The 25,477-nt window shown below is 36.6% G+C and overlaps 2 protein-coding genes and 1 long non-coding RNA gene across 5 annotated transcripts in view; 2 read left to right on the forward strand and 1 right to left on the reverse strand.

The window, feature by feature from the left end:
- Positions 1-1,207: 1,207 nt before the first annotated feature.
- LOC110832867 (lysosomal acid glucosylceramidase-like) lies at positions 1,208-11,190 on the reverse strand. Its single transcript, XM_022070296.2, has 10 exons — positions 10,928-11,190; positions 9,974-10,186; positions 9,645-9,786; positions 8,954-9,107; positions 8,241-8,404; positions 5,797-6,037; positions 4,438-4,588; positions 3,483-3,559; positions 2,473-2,753; positions 1,208-1,523 (listed from the first exon to the last, which is right to left on the reverse strand). Exons 1-10 carry the CDS (start codon positions 10,968-10,970, stop codon positions 1,409-1,411), a joined length of 1,581 nt encoding a protein of 526 aa, XP_021925988.1. The 5' UTR covers positions 10,971-11,190; the 3' UTR covers positions 1,208-1,408.
- On the forward strand, positions 10,102-11,566 carry LOC110832868 (uncharacterized). The gene is made up of 2 exons (XR_002544074.1): positions 10,102-10,235; positions 11,326-11,566. It is a non-coding gene; the product is annotated as an uncharacterized LOC110832868 (long non-coding RNA).
- A 3,834-nt stretch (positions 11,567-15,400) lies between these two features.
- The window catches only part of htt (huntingtin), a 43,727-nt gene continuing 33,650 nt past the window's right edge, over positions 15,401-25,477 (forward strand). For all 3 annotated transcript variants that reach the window (XR_002544080.2, XM_022070338.2, XM_087357545.1), the window contains exons 1-11: positions 15,401-15,815; positions 16,694-16,877; positions 17,508-17,632; positions 18,039-18,192; positions 18,801-18,942; positions 19,179-19,360; positions 20,139-20,331; positions 22,536-22,877; positions 23,085-23,495; positions 24,648-24,871; positions 25,139-25,294. Coding sequence is in view for 2 of the 3 variants with exons in the window: in XM_022070338.2 (XP_021926030.1) it covers positions 15,727-15,815; positions 16,694-16,877; positions 17,508-17,632; positions 18,039-18,192; positions 18,801-18,942; positions 19,179-19,360; positions 20,139-20,331; positions 22,536-22,877; positions 23,085-23,495; positions 24,648-24,871; positions 25,139-25,294 (2,202 nt within the window). In the remaining variant the exon portion in view is untranslated. The remainder of the gene's footprint in view (positions 15,816-16,693; positions 16,878-17,507; positions 17,633-18,038; positions 18,193-18,800; positions 18,943-19,178; positions 19,361-20,138; positions 20,332-22,535; positions 22,878-23,084; positions 23,496-24,647; positions 24,872-25,138; positions 25,295-25,477) is intronic.

Here is a 25,477-nt window from a genome sequence, read left to right on the forward strand (position 1 = left end):
CAAAGCCCACCCCGGGCTGTAGCGCCGAGGAAGAAGAAGAATTATCATGGGAAAAGCAAGGAGTGTCTTCGGATATCTACAGGAAGAAACTTTCTCGGCTAGCAGAGGTCGGTTTAATGAGTTCCTACACAGCATCTGCATCTCCGGAGAAGCTGCTAGTGCTGACACGCAGGCAGCCCAGGAGATTCCTGTTACTCTCAAAGTTATAATCGAGCATGGCAAATACCCTCTCCAGATTCTCTTTAGTGTCGATAAAACAGGTCTTTTCTGAAAGACAATGCCATCTAGCACTTTTATCTCCCGAGTAGAAAAACATGCTTCTGGTTCCAAGGACGCAAAAGACTGTTTAACACTGTTGCTGGGATGTAACGCTTCAGGAGCCTTCAAGTTGAAGCCGATGATCGTCTGTCACTCTGAAACACCACGAGCTATGAAGGGGTTTTAAAAATTGCGTCTGCCTGTGATTTGGGATCAAACAGGAAGGCCTGGATGAGAATTGATATTTTCTAGCAGTGGCGTGTGTCACATTTTTGCTCAGCAGTGAAGCGTTACTGTGAAGAAAACAAACTTGAACCCAGAGCATTGTTGGTACTCGATAATGCCAAAGGCCATCCACACAATCTAGACAGCCCTTGGACCTGCATATCTGTAGAAGTGGTTTACCTTCCACCGAAAACATTTTCCTTACTCCAACAAATGGAAGAGGGAGTCATTTCGAATATCAAGGCTTACTACCTTCGTTTCACCTTCAGACAACTTATTGAGGATACAAATGGCAAATATAAACAATCCATCAGATAATTTTGGAAAAAACTACCACGTCATGAAGGCCATGGATAATATCAGAGCAGGCTGGGATGAAGTAACCAAAAACTGCATGAACGGAGTCTAGAAGAAGCTATGGCCAGAAACATGCAACGGCTTCCTGAGATTTGAAGTGGCAGTGACATCTTCGAATTGGTCAATGAATTCCTCAGTGACAGCATCACCAAGATCACGGCAATCATGGAGCATTTTACCGAGAATGACCCTGACTGGGAGCGCAGCAGCCAGGCAAGGACAGGTGTTCTCGACATAGTTTCGTGAGAGACAACTCAAGAAAAGGCAGTCATCCCTATATGTCTACTTCAAGAAGCAGCCAAAACACGAGGAGGGCCAACAATCTGGCCCTTCATCCCAGATGTAGACTGTTATTCAATATTTACTGTTTACATCATAATTACCACATGTTTATTCTTATAATTAAATTTGTGTATAGGTTACAGCAAAGAACGTGATATTAGTGAATGTCTTCATAGCTAATACATTAGTCTTCCTCTTAAATGCATTCAAATTTACCACTGAAATAAACATTACAATATCGTGAATATAGAGCATATCATCCTGTGATGAAGGGAGCTCACACATATTATCCTGCACTTGTTTGTTTGTACACAATAGTGTGAATGGAATGGGCAGGAACTGATACTTGGATGTCCCCATGTTGATTTGCAGAAAGAATGCACTGCTTGTTTGTATCCAAACTGTAAAAAAGATGTTATGGATAATATATGCACCTTACGTAGCGATTTGTAGATCGAGGTCTGTACAGTAAGAAATCCTTCCCAGAACTCACTGTTACCTTATGAGAATGCATAGATTGAACATTTTATATACAAAATCATTTCTCCATCTTTAGTTTTCGTTCCTAGACTATCATAACTTGTCTTTATAGTGCATGGAGCACTCTGTGTCAGGTATTATTTCATTGCTTTGCAGCTGTTTTAATCCATACTGAGATCACTATGAGACACCACAGTAATGCATAACACAAAAGTGATCAGTGAAGTATTTATAACATTGTTGTAATAAACGAGCAGTTTCGTTATTTCAATACAGTTTACACTAAAAGAAACCTGATGAGGAACTGTCTCACTTTGTTAGACCAAATCAGTGGTTTGAAAACTTTGTTCCTAAATCATTTAAAAACTGCTGAGGATCTTCATGGACCGCATAATAATTTTTATGTTATTCATGTCGGAGGTACACATAATAATAACTCAAAAGTGATAATCTGATTAACTCTGCGTCTTTAACAGTGACTGACTCACAATATTCAAATTGGAAGTAAACAAGTTACTATAGGGTTCCTGATTTATCATTTTGCAAACCCACAGTGTTCAGTCACCACCACACCAGCAATATGTGTCCAGTAATTTCCATCCCATTATTGCACGAGACAAATCCAAGGTCCCTGAAGTAAAGTGTGTCTCCTACCAACTGCTAGTTCAGTAACGCATATGACTAGTTACATCCAGCCACACCTTACCCGTGAATTATATTGACCACCTAACCGAATCTTCACTCGCCAGCAACATTAGGTGTGATCAAGGTTGTTGCACAATTAGTAGGTCAAAGATTGATGGGAAGGGGTGGGTTGTAGCCGTTTTGAATAGTTTTTCTTTTAATAATAATAACAACAACAATGTGTACCTGTTTAGAATCACAATAACAATATTTCCATCGTCTCTCAGAAATGCTGCACTTGAGAGTCCTTTGTTATCATCACTGTGCATCTTAATGCGCTGTGAACCAGGTGGAATGTATTTTGAGATATGTGCAAGAGCATAGAACATTGGCTGCTTGTAGAACTCATCACTTGTAGCATTGACAATGATAGGTGAATCTAATGTATTGGAAACGTAGTTCGGCCCTCCATTTGTGTCTAAAGCAATGTTCCAGTCAACCCATCCACATGTCCAGTGGTTAAGTACCTATGTTAAAAATAAATATCACCATGAGAAAAATGTATTTTTCTGTTAAAAGAAAGAACATTGCATGGCAGATCATGCTTAATTATGGTATCTAATTATAACATTAACGCACAAGATTTCTGTGGGAAAGTAGATCTTTGACACAGTCTATCAGTGGGGCAGCCTCAATTCTGAAAGTTTGTGACAATGATTCATTGTTGAAGCAAACTGCCTTGTGACACTTTGTGTCTTGTAGGTGGTTAGCTACAACATCACTTGATACCATGTTCCCATATTATTGTTCAAAACGTAATTAAATCAACTAGTTGGGCATATAAATGATGAAAGGGTCATGCCGCTATGTTTTTTATTCAATATTGCCAAGATGAATTTAGAGCTACACTAAGCAAGCAGTAAGCAAGAGCAAGACGAAGCCAGCATGTAACACATATAAAAAAGTTTGGTTAGAAATCCTGAAGGAAAGAGACCACTTTGAAGAAATTATCAGAGACAGGAGAGTAACATTAAAATGGATCTTAGGCATGAAGCATTTGAGAGTGTGGTTTTGATTTATATGGTCAGTGATGGGCTCTTGTGATAATGGTAATGAACCTTTGGGTTGTATGTTTATGATGGAAAATTTCTTGACTAATGAGCATACTTTTAGCATCTGAAAAAGGACCCTGCTCCACAGAGTTAGTTCAAGAATCTATGTGAATCTGTCTTTACTGTAATACATGAAGATCTTACCTCCAAAATATTTTGAGCATAGCGTTCAGCACTTTCCCACTTTCCTAGACAAACTGGAGGTTCAAATGCTAAGTGAACTGAAAGTATAAACGTAAAATATTTATTTTTCTCCACCAGGATGAAATTTTGTTTTACATACTTTATTAAACAACTTGATTCATTGATTAATGGATGCATTTAAAGTAGACTATACTAAAGTGATTTTTCATTCATAAATAATAAACAATAAAATTTTTAACCAAATGTGCCTTTATTTGTGAAAATGAGGTATAATATGAAGGTGAGTTTGCTATTAAGATGTGAAAGTCTCTATATTGTGTATTCTACATCTTATACAGCTGCTTAACGGAGGCTATTGTTTTTTTGAAATTAGTTTACATCATGTTTAGTTTTGTTATTCTTATGGCTCAACAATCTAAATACCAACCAGAATCTGAAGCTTCCTTTTCTTCTGTTGGCATATAGCAAATAGGAAATATCACAGATGAATGCTCTAAAAGAATACTTTTAGAGCATTCATCTGTGATATTTCCTTGTAATCTCAAAAACTGAGTTAATATTTGTGTTCAGAAATTTTTTATTCTAATTCTTTTGCCAGTGTACTGGCAAAAAATCGTCCTCCTGATGTGTCCATCTCCCTCTTACTCGCTGTGCTGTTCTCCTTGGACACTTGTTCTTAACAATTAGTCCTATATTTTCTTCTAATTTTTTTCCCATATGTAGTGTTCTTTTTATATCTGTTATAGCCTTAACTTCCTTGAGTATTTTATTATTATTTTTGCTATTGTTGATGATGATTATTCAAGAGTACTTATCTTGCACACTAATTTTTGCCTTTGGATGTAGGATTGTAACATGAAATTAAGAAATTATAAATGACAGAATGAGTAATTTTCATTATTCATTTTGTGTTATAGTCTATATTATATTAATTGGCAACAACTCAAGTACTTACTAATGGAAGCTTCGGTATAAAGAATAAATTTGTCTGGATATTGACGATGGGCTTTGTCGAGAAATGATGTCGGAGAGATGATAGGGTACATATCACTATACAAATGAATAGCAAACCCTGATATGTACTTCTGCAGGTCAGGATCTTTCATCTGAAAATAAATGAACACTACAGGATTGTAAATAAATATAGGTTTACATTTCTTAGATGAATGCTTCATTGTGAACAAATTGTGACATGCCTGATGGGAAAATTGCATTTACACCAAAATTGAAACTGGATTCATAGTATAGTATAAATCACGTTATTAGAACCTTTTCCTAAAAGTACACCTTAATAATGATTTCCAGTACCAGTCTACGCCTTCTATATGGACTCTTTCAAAGAGGCTTCCCCACTAAAATTTTGTTTGCATGTTTTTTCTTACCTGATTTTTTTCCGCAAATGATTGTAACCTCCTTCATTTGGATGCCCGAAAAATAAAATAATAATTTCTTGACTAATTGAGTAACAATTAGTTTTCAAAATCTCTGCTCTGTTTGGTTAGTTAATTTAAAAAATACTGAAGTTTGCTGAATTTTAAAGGGAGCTTTAATTTGTAATACAGCATAGACATCTGTAAAATCCAGTTCTGTTTTTATCAACATTGCTTTTAAGATTGTCTTCTGAAAGTTTGTGATCCATTAATATTTGTACCCTGTAAATCTGACATGGGCAGTCCCTGGAACATGAACCAGATCTGTCCTGCCACTTTATATTTGGCCCATGTAAAGTTTTACATTTCTTAACACATTATTTAATTCATGACTAATCTGTTTGATTTGTCAAATATGAAGGGTGTTCTGTGTTTTTAACCTGGGCAAATCAATATTAGTAGTAAAATATGCTACCCTTGATTCTGGACAAAGTTTTTTTAAGTACTGGTAATAACTTACATAATATGCAATATCATGGCCTGCAGTTGTGATGTGAAAAAAAAATTTAGCTAGAGGCTACAAAAAGGTTGCTCTTGCCTGTGTACACCATTAGATTATTAAAATGATGCTGTGTGAAACTTGTGTCACTTTCCTTACTCCAGGTGTATATTAGTACTACACAGACTAATGCACATATTTGTTGACATCAGTATTTGCATTACATTAAATAATAAGGCTAAGTACTGATTTTTACTTTTATATACTGCTCTGTTAGAATTTTAAATGTAAATTTTTTCTTGCAAGTCTCAGTCTGAAATAATTAAAACACAAACTACTTAATTCCGTTTGTTCATGTCAGCTCTTGTTTAACAAAACTACAATTACTTATGTACCCATACACGCAGGGCTATAGAGAAGTGGAAATTATGAATCTTCAACTTACAATACAAAGCCACAAAGGCAAGGTTATCTTCTGGTCATCTACTATCATGATTTTAAGATCTTTGTAACTGTTAGCATGCAATGTTGGTCCTAAATGATTTTTCACCCAGTCTCTTAAAACAGCTGGGCTCATACCCATGCTGTTGCCATATGGACAGTAATATATTAATCCACCGAATGGCTCATTTTGTGGGGATAAGGCCCAAAAGTCCAGTCCATGACTTTTGTATGCATCCAGGAACCTGAAATTTAATAATAAGTCAGAGACAAGAAAACAGCAACCATTTAATTTGGAGGCATGAATGAAAGAATTCAAACATTAATTTTGCACCAGTAACATAGTTTTAGCGAAATCACATGAAAATAAATTAGTATTTGGGAATATGTTCCCAAAGTTCAAAGTCAAAATTATAATTACTCTAATGACACATAAAAGTTCAAAAAATTTGAACAAGGACATCTGATGAAAATATAGCAGTATAAATACAAATTATATTATTTCTTTCTGACAGCACTCATAAAAGTAAGGAGATTATGTACTTACATGAATGTGTAATTAGATTTTTTCTTTGGAACAGCAGTAAGAATCAGAATTATATAATGAAATAGAGAAAAGATTAGTTGCTGGGAATGTTTGCTACAGTGCAGTTTAAAATCCTTCGTCTTCCTGTTTACTCTCTAAAATTTAACATGCTGGCGCCCAAGTGATACCTGCTAAACATACATTTCACACCTTTACTCACTGGCAAATGAATTTAGAACCCTTACTGTATAAAGCATGTAACATACTAATGTCTCTTACAAACTTCATGTATCCTTTCTGTGCCACCTGTGGTGTTAGAATTGCATGATTTCATTCCATAAAGATGCAGCTTCCATAAAAAGAAAACAGTCGTGTGAACTACTAGCATCTCGCATGGTACTGAATTCTGTTCTCATGAAACACTTTGGTCACCCTCATGGTAGCCAAAGTGTTAAAGAAAGAAATATACTTAACTCCAGTTTTACCACATGTCTCTCACATTATGGAAGAACACAGATGAAGAGCGCTTGAGAACAGCGTGCTAAGCAGAAAATTTAGACCTGTGAGGGATTAAATACAGGAGAAACAAGAAAACTACACAATGTGAAGATCAATTGTTCGTACTGTTTACCAATTACAGGTAGACCTCGATTTACGCCGGGAATGAGTTCCTCGACGAACCGGCGTAAACGGAATCGGCGTAAATTGAAACTAGTTTATAATGTAAATCAATGGGAAGTCAATGGCATGCGTTCCCAGCACCCAAACATTGACGAGTAATATAATGGTATTACATTTAAAACTCTGAAATAACGTAAATATAATAAAGGGAATTTGAAAAATATATTTTATACACTTACAATCGGCAATTCGTTGGTCCCCGCGATTGACTGCGATTCTTTCACATGATTGATGTGTACAGTCATCTCTGCTGTTATGAGATAGTTACATTCATGTAAGACGCCGACCTATAGAAAATCGCATAGTAAAAATAACCCCGGGACCTCCGCAGAGATTAAATTAATCCTATGAAAGTTTAAAGCGCCAAGAATGAAATTGCGTAAGAGCAAACTCGCATATGCAAAAGTTTGCATTTCACAAACAGCTTTTACCGATTCATCGTTCTTATTGGGGCAAATTCGCGTTAACGAAACATACGTAATTGCAGAGATGACTGTATTTATAATTTTTATTCAAAATCAGCGATGTAAGAATTACGATTTAGTATAAGAATCAGTACGAGATACATTGTAAAACGTTATAAATAACAGTAAAATATATTTTTATCACTTTTTGATTTGCTGTTTTCAAAATCGGCGTTATTCTGAATCGGCGCAAATTGAACCGGCGCAAATCGAGGGCTACCGGTATTAGGATGATCTAATGAGAATGGATGCAATGGAAAGGGCATTTAATATGATGGGAGAGATGATATATTCATAGAAATCTTATTTGGAAAGTTGTGACGAAGAAGTCACTCAGAAAGCTGTGCATAGATATGAGGATAGCAATAGAATGGGGTTTAGGGAAATAGGGTGGGAGATTGTAAATTGGATTAATGTGGCTCAGGATATAGTCCAGGGGCAGGTTGTTTTGAATAGGATAATTGACATTAGTGTTCTATAAAGGATGATAAATTTCTTAACTATCTGAGTAACCGTGATGTTCTCAAGAAGAAGTCTGCTCCAAACACATGGAAAATATATCAGTATACGACAGTACAGGAACATTCCTATTGTCTATATCCACCATTTCTGTTATGACACCATCACTTTTGAGTTAAATTTAACTAGTCTGTTTAATTTTTTTACATTCCCTTGCTTTAGTAGGATCAAAACATTCAATGTCCTGAGAGTAGTTGGCGTTAATCTTTATAATTCTAATATCATTTAAGTTAATGTAAAGCTGTAGTTGCTACTTACTTGATAAAGTAGTCTGCATAAAGTTGATAATATTTTTTTTGAAGAGTACTGAATGCCTTTGAGAAGACGAAAAACTCTTTCATCCAAGCAGGTGCTGTCCAAGGAGCAGTGAATAGTCTGATAGGTCGTGGGGACATTTGCATACTTTTCTGTACATATTGAATCTGAAAGATGCATATGTTTCAAATATTAAAATAGTGACTATTGTGGGAGCTTTTTATTACAAAATTATTCCTACTGTAATGAAATTTAAAATTGTAAAATTGTAAAATGAAAGCTTACTTGAATATTTCACAGTTTTTGGTTATTTAACACGAAAAGCAAATGGTATGGATTCCAGCATTTTACTTTCAGTTCTATTTGATAAATTTTGAATCATAATCTGTGAAGATGGAGATGTCTGCTTACCTCCTGCTGCATGAAACATTTATATAGCATAAGAAGATCCAGAATCAAGTGATTTACTGCCAATCTTTGTACGGAGTTACTTCCTTAACATATTTTTGAATGAAGGAAATGAAGAGCGGTTGTTGTAGGCTATAGCTTTTGTGTTATTGGTGTTCTGGATTCAAAAAATGTGACAGGTCTCTAGAATCAGTCTCGTGGTAATGTAGTTTAAACAGAAGATTACAACCACAGAGCTCTATCTGTCTTGGCATGATAAGCCATCTGTCGCTGCATATATGGGTGTAAAATTAAAATAAATCCCTTAACTTGTACACAAGATCCTCTTCTGTAAGGTTGAAGTGAGACAGCGATTCGTCATTGGCGACATCATCATATGTGTAGTAACGGGTAGAGAAGTCGGTACCAGCCATTGGGATCCTGATGAGAGTGTAGCCAATACCCTCATCTCCAAAATACTGCCTGAAATATTCAACATGAATGAGCTCACAACATTATTATGTAGGTCATCAAATCAAAGGTTCTTGGTGGCGTAGGAAATGAATACAAATAATTGAAGGGATAATGTCACTTGTGAGATATAGGCATAGATGGAAGGATAATATTAAAATTGCTCCTATAGGAATAGTGCACGAGTGTCAGTGGTGAATTGTGTTCTATAAGTCAGATCATACAGAAATACACTAATTAAGGTCTACCATCAGATAGTTTTGCCAGAATGGTAAGGCATTTTGATTTGATAACAACATTGACAATGACATGACACTGTTGTACTATATAGTAAATCATCCCCTTTATATTATTCCAGTTTTATTGGTTTTACAGTGTACTACTAGCAGAGCATTCACCACTGGTGAGAATGATGGCTAAAAGGTGGCTTATGGTAGGGCTGGCTGTGGTGTGGAAAGGCAATTGACCTTCAGGTACCACAAAAGTCAGGAAAGTTTTTGATTATGTGGGCGACTGTCATCTTCTCAAGAAGGTCTTTGTAAATTTTACCGTAAGAGTTGATTTTGCGCTCCTGGTGAGAGAGACGCAATGTTGATTCCTGCAGCATCAGTTATGGCACCGCCAAATCCCGTCACATTCTGATAACGCTCAGACACATTTACACTGAACTGCACAAGTTCAGTGTTTGGAACTGAAACGCATAATTTGGAAAGCTGATTAATTTGAGGACTGTCTACAGCAAAAATAGAAGAAGCTTGTAGACCATTTAGTTATACTAACGCCATTTAAGGAGCTGAAAGTTATCGTAGTATCAGGTGAAATAATACTTCCCCAAAACACGGGTGTAATCAACGTTCAGCAAATTGTAGACGACTCACGGTGTGGAAAGGAGTTTCCGCTGGGAGCTAAGGGTTTTGTTGTGACGTTGAGTCTGTCCCCGTCTCTTGAGGAGACGTAGTGCACATAATAGCCTTGCTGAAGTAGGTCCTCCGGAAGTTCTGCTGCTGAATCGCAATACGTCGCGTTGCACACGCATACGACGCTGTCGTATCCGTAGCGTCTGGGAGCACACGGAAGGCCCAAGGCAATGGCTGAAAACACGCGAGAACAGTAGACCCTGGAAACGTACCTCGGAAGAAGGTGACTTAAGCCTATAAGAATAAAGTATTTTCGATCGGGCCTTAAGTCATTCTCGCAGTGCTTTTTTCCGTGACTTGCCGATATGTTCCAAAGTCCCAACTTTCATTGGTGTTGTTGTTGTACATACTGCATCGAGAAATTCATTTGACGGCAAAGGACGATAATGAAGATTAATTGCAGACTAGTGCGTGAAACCGAAGTTAAATCTATTCGCTCTTAGCGATGTCGTTCTACGTGGTCATAGTATTCGGACTTGTGCGTAAATACGTGTACCAGTGTTTCTCAGAAACATAATATCTCCATTTCCACTGCTTCAGCCCTGAAGATTGAATTAGAGAATGCAGTTTAGTTTGAAATTAACATTTTAAGATAAATCTCGGGATATGTAGTACGTATTTCATGCATTGAATATTTTGTAATGCAGAAACAAAGCCAAGACCCTCTGAACAATCTGCCTGTGATAAACAGATGTATCAGTGGAGAAGCGAAAACAACTTTTTCAGTGATTTCCTATTTGTAACTGATTTTGTTAACGTCTTCATCAAACGGATATGGAAGAGTTTGAAGCATGCGGAGACTTGTGTAAATCGGTCTGGATTACAACTTTTCAGGCTTGTTCGAAAAGACTCCCATACATCCAGTCAGATATTACTTAATTGCACAGATTCATTTCCATATACCTGCATACTTACCGATCATAAAAGTAATTAAAATAATTAAAACTATGTTGCACATATTGTTGTAGGCCTGCACTTTATAGTCAGGAATTAATATAGATTTACGTGTGAACTATATGTCAAGTAAGATAGTTCCAAAATCCACGCATCACCACCAAACAAAATCAGATATTTTAACACCGCCGGCTTGTGTTTAATTTATTTCTCAAATTTACTTAAAGTCTGTAGCATGACTTCTCAGGCAGAGGGTATTCTGACCATAAGCATATGGGAAACCTAGAGGCTCTCTCGCAACAAGGAAGTTGCGACCCGGGCCAGAGTAATTCTAACAATTTGTCAACTTGTCAAGCGATAATACAAAAACACCACGACGTCATATCGATAAGTGGTGTTTATTTTCGTCTCTTTTGCAGGGTCAACTGTTGCGCATTTGCTGTGACGTAACCGTGGCGAATCCGCTTGTATGGGCGTTGCTGCTGTGGCATTGTCGGTGTTGATCTTCGGGTTCTGGTGCCAGAGAATTAGCGGAAGTGACTCTAGTATGAGAGGCGTGGAACGTTTGGGTTCTGCTACCAAAGTGTTTGTTAGCTTAATTACGTAGATATGTCAGAGGGTTTGTTCCCTTCTTCCGAAATAAATAAAATAAGAAATTGATTACGAGGCATTTATTTAAAAAAGTATCTCGATCTCGTTACTCGTTATCCTGACTTGTGGTTTATTTAGGCGAATTCAGAGATATAACTTGCCTTCTTAGAAATAATTATTGTTTCATAATTCAAAATAATATTTTGTCTGAGATGTCAGGTTATCACAGCAGCGAGTATGAAGATAACTGACTTCTGGGATTTTTCGCCATGTAGTCTCGTAGAAGTTAACATGTGTGACATCACCCGGATGATGGTGGCAGTACGCACCTCTGAAACGTCGGTTAATTTCTACTACACTACATGGCGAAAAATCCCAGTTATCTTTGTGTTTTCGTTTAATTTGACTTTTAGCGTGAAACAAAGTCTTTAAATAAGAATTAATCAAAACACGCTGTATTTGAAAATGAAATACAATAGTAACTAGTATTTTTGCACTAATAATACACCAGTGTGTGACAATGTAAAAGCCAAAATATTATTTAACTGCACTAACTATGACAGATTTCCAGTAAATAATGGCAATTTGCTATCCGAAGTCTACATTATTTTGACTGACTCTACACAAATAAATAGAAGAATGCGTGATTAATCACAGTAAAATTGTATGTCGAGCCATGTTGCTTTGTCATTGGACTGTCACTCCGCTATCACCAGCACATCATCACTCACGTTATTTCTTTCGCGTGTTACGTGTTCACAAGAACCAGGCTTTTCGATCCTCGTGTCCTCTGCTGGCTCTCATTCTCACACTATGTCCCCTGGGGTAACAAAATTTGGAGTGGGGGGGGGGTAAAGAAGAGAATGAATAAGTAAAAAAATTAGAATTAACGTGAAAGAATATAAGCGAACATTAAAAGAGGAAAACAGAAAGAAAGCGAAAGTGTTAGCCTTTGCTGGTTTGTAATACGAGGTGCGATCGGAAAGTTTCAAGACTGCACGTATAAAAACCCGTACACTTATCCCAGGTATTAAATTCATCCATCACCATCGAAGTAGTTCCCCTGGGACTGAACACAACGATCCCAGCGCCGCTGCCAAGCCTGGAAGCATCCCTGGAAATCTTTCTTTGTCAGCCTGTCAAGCACCATCTGCGATTCTGCCTGAATCTCTTCTATCGTCTCAAATCTCCTTCCCTTTAGCTGAATTTTCATCTTTGGGAAGAGGAAGAAGTCACACGGAGCTTAGAAAGGAAGTTGGGGTCGGTTCTTGCAAGATCTTTGAGCTCCTGACAAACGAGAAGTCTATTCTGCTTCTGGTCCTCAGACAGGATGCGTCGCATGTGGAGTTCTTCCTTTAGAATCAGCTGACAGGTCCCATAGCCTATCCCAACAATGTCGCACAAGTCGTTGATGGTACGACGTCGAACTTCGTGAATGGCCTGCCGAATCTTCGTAACATTTTTGGGCGTTGTGCTCGAAGATGGTCGTCCAGAACGCTCGTCATCATCGACAGAGGTTCGGCCATTTTTCAAACGTGAATGCCACACAAACGTTTGTGCACGACCCATTGCGGACTCCCCAAATGCTTGCTTTAGCATTTCATAGGTTTCCGTAGCCGTTTTGGCGAGTCTTTGGCAAGAGATTCAGGCAGAATCGCAGATGGTGCTTGACAGGCTGACAAAGAAAGATTTCCAGGGATGCTTCCAGGCTTGGCAGCGGCGCTGGGATCGTTGTGTTCACTCCCAGGGGAACTACTTCGAGGGTGATGGATGAATTTAATACCTGAGATAAGTGTACGGGTTTTTATACGCGCAGTCTGGAAACCTTCCGATCGCACCTCGTATACCACCGACAATATTTGATAAAAGTATTTTATATTACTGTAGTGAAGTCGACATTTTGATTATGCCGAAACGTCAGGGGTACAAGGTTGAAGACTTCCCTGGAGAGCCAAATATTCTTGCGTAGGTGCACAAGGACGTACATGATACCGAAGTTATTTTTCTCCTTCAATTTTTTTTTTTACAATTCTTCGCACAACATTTGGGAAAGGAAAGAAAACTGAATTTTCTGTGAACTAATCACACTAAAATTTTTGTTCGATTACTTCTAACGATTAAAAATGTATCTAGGATGATAGATTATTATTATAATTTCACGCTTGGTCACGCTTTTAAAATTTTGGTGATATTTTAACACTTAAGGTGTCCTCTCGTCACGCTTTCGAAGGATTTTCCTGTGTTACATACCGTGGTGATATTTTATTTGGAGAGTACTGTACGCGGCCTGCTGCCATCCCTTCCAGCAAACTTCTGGTAAGTGACTCGCTCCGATGTTCCAATTCACAAAGTTCAGCGGCCAAAAACGCTGGAACGCGGTATAATCGCCGTGTATATTGAAAACGAGTGAAGCGGGAAACGTATAGCAGTCACCACTTTGATGTTAAACTGGTACCAGAATCTTTGGATGCTAATCTGATAATCTACATAGATTGTTCCCGATAGCCTGGATAAGTTTCGACGCCGGTAACAATCTTTAATATTTTGCCGCAGATAGGATGTTGAACTCCTCACTGAAATAGAACCGCAGATATTCGATAACGCGGATAACGAGTTACCTGTTTATTACATTCATCACCGTTTCTTCGTACAGAAATCTCCCTCCGTCCAAACCAAAACCGATTCATTTTAAGACATTGGGGTTAGAGTAGACCACGGTAGCTGTTTAGCAGGATTTGAGGTTTACACGGTTGTGAATACAAAGATGTCTGTCTTCCGGGTTGTAGCTCCGTGTAGTCTGGTAGGAGCTTGCCAAAGTTTTAGAGGTCCTTTCTGCCTCCATCATCAGGGCTATCGCCATCTACAAGGTTGCTATTTATTCAGAGAATCGTACAAAACCCATAAATACTCTGTAGACAAAATACAGAGATAATTAATATTGGTGCTGATAGAACTACTGGGCTTTAAAGGGTTAACACTCATCAAAGCTAGAGTTGTTTGTTGAAGTCCATGATGGTGATCACTGGTGATGATGAATATGATTGTGTTCATCCTCCTCCTCTGTCATAGAGAGGGGATAGTGTTTCTTTTGTTTTTTATAATTTAATTTTGTACTGCAGGCTCTATTTTTAAATGCCATATTGAAATCATTGAGGAGATTAATAAAAAGAGACTTTATTTTGCATATAAGAGAGTGTGTTTCTTTATTTTGAGATTAAATGCTTATGAACATCAGAAATGATACATAACAAAGATCATCAATTAATCATACTTCTGATGCTATGGCTGAGCAAGAAATTGTATTTTTTTGTAAAGATAATAAATATTTGTTTAATATCTGGAATCTTTCCAATATATAGTCATGTTAAACCATTGAAATGACAATCATTGTTATGTATAAGTCCAAGTGCAAGTAGTGAGCAAAAATTATGATTTTGAATGTAAATATTTTATCAAAAGGTGTTTTTCATCCAAGTTACTGCCCTCAACATTTCCTACCTTTGATATATTTTACAATGGTCCACTATGTTACATTCAAGTGATTTTGTGCTTGTTTTGACGAAGTAATTTTTAGAAGAACTTTGAAATTTATGAGGAACTTCTTGCATATGATGGTTAGAAGTGAACTGAGAGACCCATTTTTAAAAGCGGGGGAAGTTTCACTGCAGCACCAGGGATCAGGTTTGTAAAATTAATTATTGCTGTGTTGTGAAAAGGGAGGGATAATATGTGAATTGGATAGTAGGCAACCTTTCTATTGACTGAGCGAGCTCCTGGTAGAGGCTGCTACTTCTAGGTCGTTTTGTAGTTCAAATACCGTTGCGGATAGATGGCAGTGAATATATGCGATACGTTTTCATTTGAGAACAATGTTACCTTCCTGTATGTTTATATTATCTGTGTTGTTGGACCTGTTCAAGTCCTGTGTAGAGGTTATATATTGGGCCTGCTGCATGGTGTTCGCTTATCCTGCAGGACTATTCGTTGTATTCGCAATGGTCATTTGAGCATGTGGCAAACGATTCAAGTTTCTATGAAGGCAATGAATTGTAACGCTGTTATCAGTTTCTGCCTGTTTAGATGAATGACAGTTAGGATGTTTAGTTATATGGAAGGAGTGGTTATGTTTTGTTATGTTAAACGCACACTGTAAGGACCTTCAATAGCGAAGCACACTTTGTGCTCGAGATTTGCGATAAGGTCTTCTCTTTTTAAACAACACACAAATCATGGCATCTTTAGAAAAATTATTAAAATCGTTAGAATCCCTCAAGTTACTACAGTTGTCCCCAGCGCTGTCAGAAGAAACGTCCATAAGGTAAAAAATGTAGATGATTTTCAGAACTGGTAACATTAATGTACGAAGATATCCTTTGTGGTGTCTCGTGTTATCAGTGCCTCAGAATATTTTCTTGTGGAGAGGATTGTCTTAAATCTTATTCAAACCCTGATGATGGAGGCAACAACTACCTCCGAAACGTCGTGTTAATTTTTAGTAGACTACACAGCAGAAGACATTCATCTCCATACGTGCCTGTGTTTGCCAGGAATCTCAGCAATGTACACCAGACTGAGACAAACATTTTATTTTACCTAGCATAGGTTGTTCAATTCTGATAATATCCACTCGTTGCAGCTTAAACATTGGTAACAGCCAGAGTAAATGTTCACTGTGTTAGTGATTATCATGAATTATTGAAACTGTAAATTGAGTAGGCTCATACTGAAAATGAGTCATGAATACCAACAGTCTTTATTCTTGCATCTGGTACTTATTGTATACAATGAAATGTTGATGTTATTTACAAGTCATTGGTGGACTTTAAAATAATGAAGCCTTTTCAGTGGCTCTTAGTATGCTTTAGTTTAGTCCTCAACTAAGAGAAATCAAAATTTACTGATAAATATTTATTCCCAAGAAATTCCTTTAAAAAGATCTTACATTTTCTAGTTTAAGTAACCATAAATATAGAATCCATTAAGGTATATTTCAGGAATCACAATTTGGAACACACACACACACACACAGTATACTGACTGATTTTGGAGGCCAGAATGAATCTCCTTCCATGCATTCCCTACACATCCTGCAGTTTAGGACATGTTTGATTCTACACAATGCCAGGATCAGTGACAGTTATTTCAAGGAGTTGAATTCACATAAGTAGTTTCCATTTTTCTTTGTCTGCATTACAGGAAAAAGGAGAAAATAAGTCACTGTTTGGCAATAGCAGATGCAATGTGTCACTCTGGAGTGAAAGGAGCACCAAATGTTTCCTACCTTCTGAGCATAGCTATTGAGATACTGCTTCAGATGTGTGATGACTCGCACTCAGATGTTCGCATGATAGCAGATGAAAGCTTGAACAGGGTCATCAGAGTAAGTAGTTGAACATGAAGGTCTGCCTGTGGATCCAGAATTTGTGAAGTGTTGCTAAATGATGGAGTTCCTTAGGAAATTCAGCTGTGCTGCTTCACATTGAATATTTGTACTGTTGAATGCTACTGTCTAGCGGTTAGCAGTTCATATATGGGAGTTCACAATTTTGATTCTCAGCCCTGAAGTTTGTACTTTTGCTCAGTCATCTTGGATGAATGATGGAATAGTAATTATAAATTGATACAACTGCTTCCTTCCACATCGTTTCTAATTCATCATTTACAATAATAAGCTATCATTCAGCTTTGTTGTACCCATAAGATATAACACAAATTATTCGTTTTCTTAATAAGATACAAATTGTAGCAAACTGTTAAAAAATATTGTTATTATTAGTCACGTACAGTTTATATTTTATGTGGCAACATGAATTTGTGCTCACTTGGGTGAGGAAGTACTTAAGAATATGGAATATTGCATTCTTTGTGTTATGTGTTTTTTTGTTTAAATCTAATGAGTTTTGTCTGATTGTTATATTTATTTTACTCAGATTTGGTTTTGCTTATAAGTAAATTTTTGGAACATTTTTCCACTTTCTTCTTTGATGTTTACCTTTGTGTTTGTTTGTAGGCAATGTCAGACAGCAATGTAGTGAAAATACAGGTTGAACTGCACAAGGAGATTAAAAAAAATGGAAATCCTCGTCCTTTGAGAGCTGCACTTTGGAGATTTGCTGAACTCTGCCATTTAATTCGGTATGAATAGAAGAGATTTTTGTTCAGTAATTCTTACCTTAAAGAAGTCTTAGTTAAACAGTGTATATGAGAGGCATTGGCAGTTTTACAGATCAGTAACATTGAAAGAGGTTGTAGATTATTCTCCTTAATGTGTATTATCTGTTCAAAATATCTCTCACTGCCTTGCCTTAATAGATTTTCAAGTATTTTCATTCACGTTCATGTTTTATTGGTTTACATCTTTTCATTCTTGTTTTACTCATTGCACTTTTTCATCCAGTAAGTCATCAAACATATGCATTAGGAAAGCTTTCTGCATTTTTATGGTGTGTAGCATGTGATACTCCTTCATTTGCTTTGTTATATGTTAACCTTTGAAGTCGGTCTTTTATAGTTTTTATTAGTGAGTAATTTGTTGTTACAGACCACAGAAAGGCAAGCCATATGTGGTGAATTTGATTCCATGCATTATTCACATTGCTCGTCGTACTGAAGAACCTGTTTTGGAGACATTAGCAGCTGCTATGCCAAAGATATTTAAGGCACTTGGAAATTTCACATCTGACAATGATGTGAAGGTAGGTAGTATTTGTACATGCTGTTTTAAGAAGTAGTGCATTTAAATTACATTACAAAATATTTCCTTTCAAAATGTTTTTCATCCTTGCAGTTATTTTTGTCCAAATTTTCCTGTTTCATTTTCAGCCATCATCTTTATTAGTTTTGTTGGTAATAAGTTACCTTTGCATCATCATTATCAACCATGATAATTGAAGCAGCTTGGTGTAGCATTGGTACTGTAGACTTATATCTGGAAGGCATTGTTTCAAATTCACTTTGGTTACTGGCTGTATCGACTGTTGGCTGAGGTTTGCAGTAGTGCCCCCCTCCCCCCCCCCATTTTGAATTGGTGCACTATAGTAGGTCATAGGTACCTCTTTCCAAATCCTAACCTTTTCAACATTCATGATCATCTCATCTCATTCAGTGCTATACAAATTCATAAATGCAATAAATCTTTCACATTCCTATCTCATTGAATGCTGTGTAATCTAAAAATCAATATATATTATTTATTTATATATTTTAGTTTCCTTCTTTCCTATCCTTGCAGTAGAATGGAGATTTAACAGTTTTAACCTCTAGTAGATATGATCATAGAAACATATTTCATTCCTTGTTTCAGGGTCTTCTGAAAGCATTCTTGCAGAATCTGTCCTCGAGCTCTGCAGTGGTCCGACGGACTGCTGCAGCTAGTATTTTAACCATATGCCTAAATTGTAGAAAGCCACATGTCTTCTTTTCTTACATCCTCAACACTTTACTGGGTACGTTGAAAATTATATTATCATTGACTTGAGATAGCATTTCTCAGTTTGCTGTACTTCTATGTTTATGTAACTAAGAATGGAAAGTATTTTGGATATGTATTACATGACCCCTGGAATCACATAAGACATATGTATAATGATTGTGCTTTTGATACTTTCATGGAACCTGTACATATGAAAAATAAATAATGGTAATAATGATGGCCATTATAAATAATGCCCCTTTCTCTCAGACTGTGTTGTTCCAATACGAGAAGGACAGTCAGTGTCTACAGTATTGGGAGTTCTTGGGTGTTTGCGTAACATTTTTCCCCACATGTCTGTTGGAGAAGGAGGGGAGGAAGAGATGAGAGGCAGCTTTGGAGTTCGTAGATGTCATCAGGAAGCACCATTGGCAGTTGATCGGATGATTCAGGTAGTATGGCTATTTTATAGTGTATATTGTCTGTCTGTATGAGTTCATTCAGTTGCAGTGTACAGTATTACATGATTAACATAGGAGCTTCAGGTTTGACCATTGCATTAACTTGATTGTGACATGTACCCTTGACTTTGTTGATAATGAAGAATTAATATTAATATTACATTTGTCATATTATGCCAAAATAACTGTTCTTTTTCCAGGAGTATTTATATAGAGTGAATGTTAGAAAGTCTGTACTTTTTTATTAATTAATATTTTTGATTGTAAATTTATATTAACAGTATGCAAATATGATATGATGTAAAATGATTTGTTATGTTCCAGGTCATTTATTTTCAGTTTGGAAGTATGAAAATAATGAGATTTATACATGTTACATATCATTTACTGATCTTCAGATTTAATCTTAGGGAACTGTTTAATCTTTTTTTTTGTAATAAAAGCAACAGACAAACATATATACTTACAACAGTGTACTTGAAACACTGTACTTGTAAAATTCTTCACAACTAATTTACTTTGATTTTGCAGTGTCACACTTTTACATAACCCAAATGTAGTTTTGAAATGATGGAAAAAATAAAACACTTAACCAGCAAGAGAGAAGGAGAGTGGTTTTCATTTCAGATAGTGAACAAATGCAAGAGTCATTGAGGGCGATTCTTTGAGCTAGTCATATTAGCTAAATACGCTGAAATGTCCTGATTCCTCATGTTTATTTTTACATACTTTCTGCATGCAGTTTATACTGTTTGTTGTATGTGGGTAGATATATGAACTGTGTCTTCACTACACAAACCATGGTGATCATAATGTGGTGAATGCTGCCTTGGAAACGTTGCATCAACTACTACAGTCACCACCACCTGATCTTTTACCAGTCTTGCTTTCCTCCCAAGGAGTGACTCGGAGCCGCGTTCAAGCTACGGAGGGGCAGGAGAAACTTACCCATCGGTCACTCAGTAAGTGTGATATTATTCTTTTTCTTAAGTTTCTACAGCTGGAGTTCAGTATACAACTTTGGCTTCTGGGGATGAGCCACATTGAATGTTGAAAATTACCAAACATGGCAACTGCGATATTTGCTGAGACATTGGATAATTTTCAACTTTTAATCAAGTTTATTTCCAAATGCCAAAGTGTACAGTGTCAAATAATGTTTTGGTTACTTTTTGATTGTCTAGCAGTCTTTACATGATTTTTCAGTATAATGTTTAGCATGCCTACTACTTTATGTTTAGGAGGTTCTGGGTTGGCCCCAGCAACCAACTGTTATGATGGAGATTTTTCATGGTTTTTCTCAGTAGCACTGAAATTCTGGGGTAATACCTCAAACTAGCCTGTGACTACCTTCATAATTCACAGTCACTCTGCCATTTAATACTATGTTATTAAAATTGCATAATTAGTTGAATACAGTGAAACCTCGATGCATCGTTTTCGGCGGGGGTGGGAAATAAAAACGATGAATGCGGGAAAACGATAGATGCGGGAAAGCATTAAAAATTTAAAAAAAAACAATGTTTCTCTTTCAAAGTTACTTCTTTTTACCAAAAAAGTCTTTAATGGACAACTGGTTTGTCGAAACTTTACGTTTTAGACCAAACAGAGCACTTTCCACGTTCAAAATGTTTTCCTCGTCACGTTCACTAATATTAAGCGCATAAAAGAACGACTTCACTTTCGCCAATGCAGCGTGCGCTTCGGCAAAACTCGGCAAAGCTTCGGGCTCGCATTCGTCGTCTTCCTCTTCCTCACCACTCCCACCCCCTTTGCGGACAATAACAGGAAGAATGGAAATACTATTACTGCCGAACTCAACGAAACGTAGCTGTAGAAGACCCTGAACCGCTGGAAACAAGATGAACCAGAAGAATGAAAAGTGCCGCCAGCCTTTCCTTTGTACTTGTAATAAAAGCATTTGTGAAGAAATTCACACTGCACATGCCATCTGGCATCGCTGGAACGAAATATGAGTGCACCCTAATTAAAATCGTAAAATTTCTGACAATGAGCACCGTCATTCACTCCAACTATCACCCCTGCACCGCTGACCCTCATTCCAAAAGAATGTGCTGGTTGGGCGACATAACAGGTTACCGCTACTGTGTATTCCAAAAACATTATGCGTCTTTCGGTATTAATTTATCTCTAAACCCAGCATTTTAAATTCTCAGAAACGATCATTGCGGGAAAATTGTGGGCCGGGACTAAGATTTTTGAACGATCGATGCGATAAAACGATAGTTCGAGGAACGATAGAAGCGGGAAAATGTAACATTATTTTATATGGGATGTATTCGGGACCGAACAAAACGGACGATGCATCCGGGAAAACGATAGTTCCGGGAACGATGGATAGAGGTTTCACTGTAATTAATTAGTCAAGCAGTTGATAATTATCTTTATTTTTACATTATGTCTTTGACTGTGCCTATTTTGCCCAACCCTTATTGATTTTTATTTCACAGCTAGGTAATACTTTTATCAAAAATGTGAAGCGTTCATCAATTGATGTAAATATAGATTTATTATATTTAGATAAACAAGTTATTTCACCTTCCTTAGGAGACACAGAATGAGCTGATGAAAAAGTTTTAGGAAAATAGTCACATTAAAATAAAGTTCCTCAAGCTACTACCAAAATGTGGTTAAGTTTATTTTTAAGTTCTTTTTAATTTTTAATTTTAAGTAATTTTTAAGTTTTGGATTAATTTGCTTAGTATTTGATCACTTATGAATAAAGAGTGAAGTTGAATGTACTTGAAACTCATTAAACATCCAACATTGAATGATACTTCAAAGAAATTGTGTTAGAAGCAATAGTTTGTATAAATATCTTATAGATATAAGGTAGTGATAACTAAGAGAATGCACATTTTATTTTATTGCCACATGAATGTTTATTGTTTTTAAGCTTCCCAGTTTCATGTAACATTGTGATATGTTTAATGAATTCTTCTTGGGCTGCAGCTGTATCAGGTGGTTGAATGGAGGAAGCATCATCTTACCCTGAGGATGATGATAATGATGATGATGATGGTTCTCGAAACATTTGTCTTTTCTCCATTCAACCACTTGACACAACTGGTAGCCCTAGAAGAATTCATTATACTTCGTTGCCATGAAAGTTTGAGATCATACATAGTGGTGTTTCTTTTTACAGGTCAGATGAGTGTAGCACAGTCTTTTGCATTAGGTGATGAAAATTCTTTACTTGATCCTGATCCAGAACTGCCTGACCTGAAATTACCATCTATAGAAAAATGGGTTGGTGAGACAAAGGCAGTTTTGAATGCTGATAAATTAGCAGCAGCAAGATTAGTGGAGAAGCCAGTGTTTGGAAAGTCAGGAATAAATAATTCAAATTTTTACGGTGATGAGACTCAAAGTACAGCTTTGGATGCTACTGAAGACGATGATGATGATAATTGTGATGGTGATGGCAGTAGTATTGTGGAGGATAACCAGACTGAATATTCCAGTATTCAGATTGGAACAATTCAAGGTAAGAATGTTAAGAAAATAGGGAAAGTTGTCATGAACAAGGCTTGGAAAATCCAGTTCTCTATTTTGTTGTGTTGCCTTCTTGTAAAATTAATGATCATAGTAATTCTTGATGTTACCATTGTTTAATTCTGTCAGATATACATGTAAGAAAGAGTAATTTTATTTTTGTTGAGTAAATGCTGCTTTTATTTTGTCATTGTTTCAGACCAGGAAGATATAGATTCTCAGAGCCCTACAAGAAGTACAACTCCAAAACATCATCCAATGGCAATCAGAACACCTCAGCTTTCATCTCAGAGTGATGATATCAAAGATGAAGAAGGAGGTCTCATGTTGTCACCATCTCCAGTGGCTTCCCAGGGAAGTTCTGTGCCATTTCAGGAGTGTGTTGTTGGATCATTCACAGATGCTGCTGTTCCACTTGTGTATTGTTCTCGACATTTGGCTGCCTCTTTCCTACTGACAGGATGTGCTGGCTTCATAATGCCTGACAGTTCTGTTAGGGTTAGTGTGAAGGCTCTTGCTCTCAGCTGCATAGCCAGCATTGTCCGCCTCTCTCCTAGTATCATATTTCTCAGCATTGACAAGAATAAGGAGCCCAGTGGAACACAAGATGGTAATAAAATACATATTTAAATCCTATAGTAGTTGATGAATATTAAGACATTCAGGGCTGGTTGTTACCTTGGTTTCCCATCTCATCTGTTGCTCCCGTCCACTTTTTAACAGAAAACAGTATTTTGTTATTTATAACACATTAATATATATAACTGAATGATGTGAAGACTGGATTCTGTAGATAGTTAATATTAGTTGTTTAGTGTTATTTACATTTGCATTGCTTGTATTACTGTTACTTTGATATAATCTGTCTTTTCCTTGACACTGCATTTGCCACATGACATGCAAACAAATAGGCATATTCCTGGACTCTAATAAATATGTGTACCTTTCAGTCAAATTTTGTATTTTTTCTTGTATCTGTGTACAGCTCTCATACTTCCATTTAGTTTTCTAACACCATTTTTTGTTTTGGGGTGGGTGGGGGAGAAAGGCATGGGTATGCATATCAAATACATAAAAAGAACCAACAGCTTGGTGTGAACTTACATAGACTTGGGTTAGTTACTGAAAAGCTTGCAGAGATTTACCATGGGAAATTGAAAAAAAATTGTGATAATGTACTATTGTGAGCTTGATTACTGTATTGTTGTTAGTGCTTGGCTGTTATTGGCCTTTTTGGCTGTTGTCAAGCACTTTAATAAATGAATTGAATTGAATTGAATTACAAGTAACTTAAACTATTAATAGAAAATTCACAAATTTGGGTTGATGATTATATTGTGACAGTTAACTACAGATTTTTTTATTATAATTATTTGCATCTGGATTAGAATGACTGAAGGTAAAGCTGTTGCATTTGCAAGACAGCTTTAATTCATTTCCTTCTTTATTTTTAATGCCTGTGTTTGTGCCATCAAGACAGGAAGTATTATTTGTTGATGGCAATAATTTAAAAAGTGTATAGAACATAATATGTTTTGGGATGTAATGCAGTGGTAGAGACTTGGTAAAGGTACAGTAATGTAATTCTTATCTGTGTGTTGAGATTTCCAAGGGCTGCTGTAATTTCAATATTGAATCTCATCTTCTTTGATGCAGAAGTGATATTGTTAAATCTTAACCTGTTTGTGTATATATTTTCATCACTGCAACATTCATATTGTATTTACTGTCTGAGTGCTTTCATTATTCTGTTTCATTTCAGTATGTGACTCAAATAGTGTTCAGATTTTGAGTGATGTGTTGTTGTTTGCGAGTCATCCAGACCCACAACTTCGTGGTATCACTAGCACTGTGATTGGCTGCTTACTTCATTCAGCATTAGTACGGTCTGGTGGCAACTTTCACAAATGGGTTGATACTGAGTGCAAGTGGAGTTTTAGAACTAATGAAATTTCAGTCCCAGAATTAATGAAACTGTTGCTTAAAGTAAGTAGAACACTTTGAGCATTTACATTTTTGCTTGATGAAGGTTTAGTACAAGAATATAAAGGATGAATTGAACATCACTCCATGAAGGTGTTTTGAGGGTGCAGACATATATCTCCATATGTTCTTAATATTAGCAGTAGGTGGTATATGGTCAGACTCATTATGGCTGCTTTACCCCTTGTGAAAGCATTCTTAAAAATGTTTCATGCTTACATTACAGACTAAAACATAAAGTTCTGGTTGTAATTTTTCTTATTGTTTTAGGGTTTGGAAGATGAATCATCTGTGTGCTGCCGTCAGACTCTGTTAGCTTTGAATCTCTGCCTGCCAGAACTTCTGGAGAGCATAGAGAGTCAGTCTGCTGCAGCCATTCTGAAGGCTTTGCCTCTTTTAGTGAATAATTCGTACTGGTTGATCAAGGTGAGCTGTAACAACCAGACATTTTTTTCATACTCTTGAATCAGGATAACTATTGATTTAAAAAAACTGTTTAAATTGTTTGTATCATTATTATTCACATTCTTACTTATTATTCCAGGTTTGTTGATGAAATGGTCATAAGACATGTTTGATGATTTTGTAGTAGTGGAAGAGAGAATCAAA

The sequence above is a fragment of the Zootermopsis nevadensis genome, unplaced genomic scaffold, assembly GCF_977971745.1.
Source record: "Zootermopsis nevadensis isolate Lab colony 2312 unplaced genomic scaffold, Znev_1.0 Znev_ptg000028l, whole genome shotgun sequence".
NCBI lineage: Eukaryota > Metazoa > Arthropoda > Insecta > Blattodea > Termopsidae > Zootermopsis > Zootermopsis nevadensis.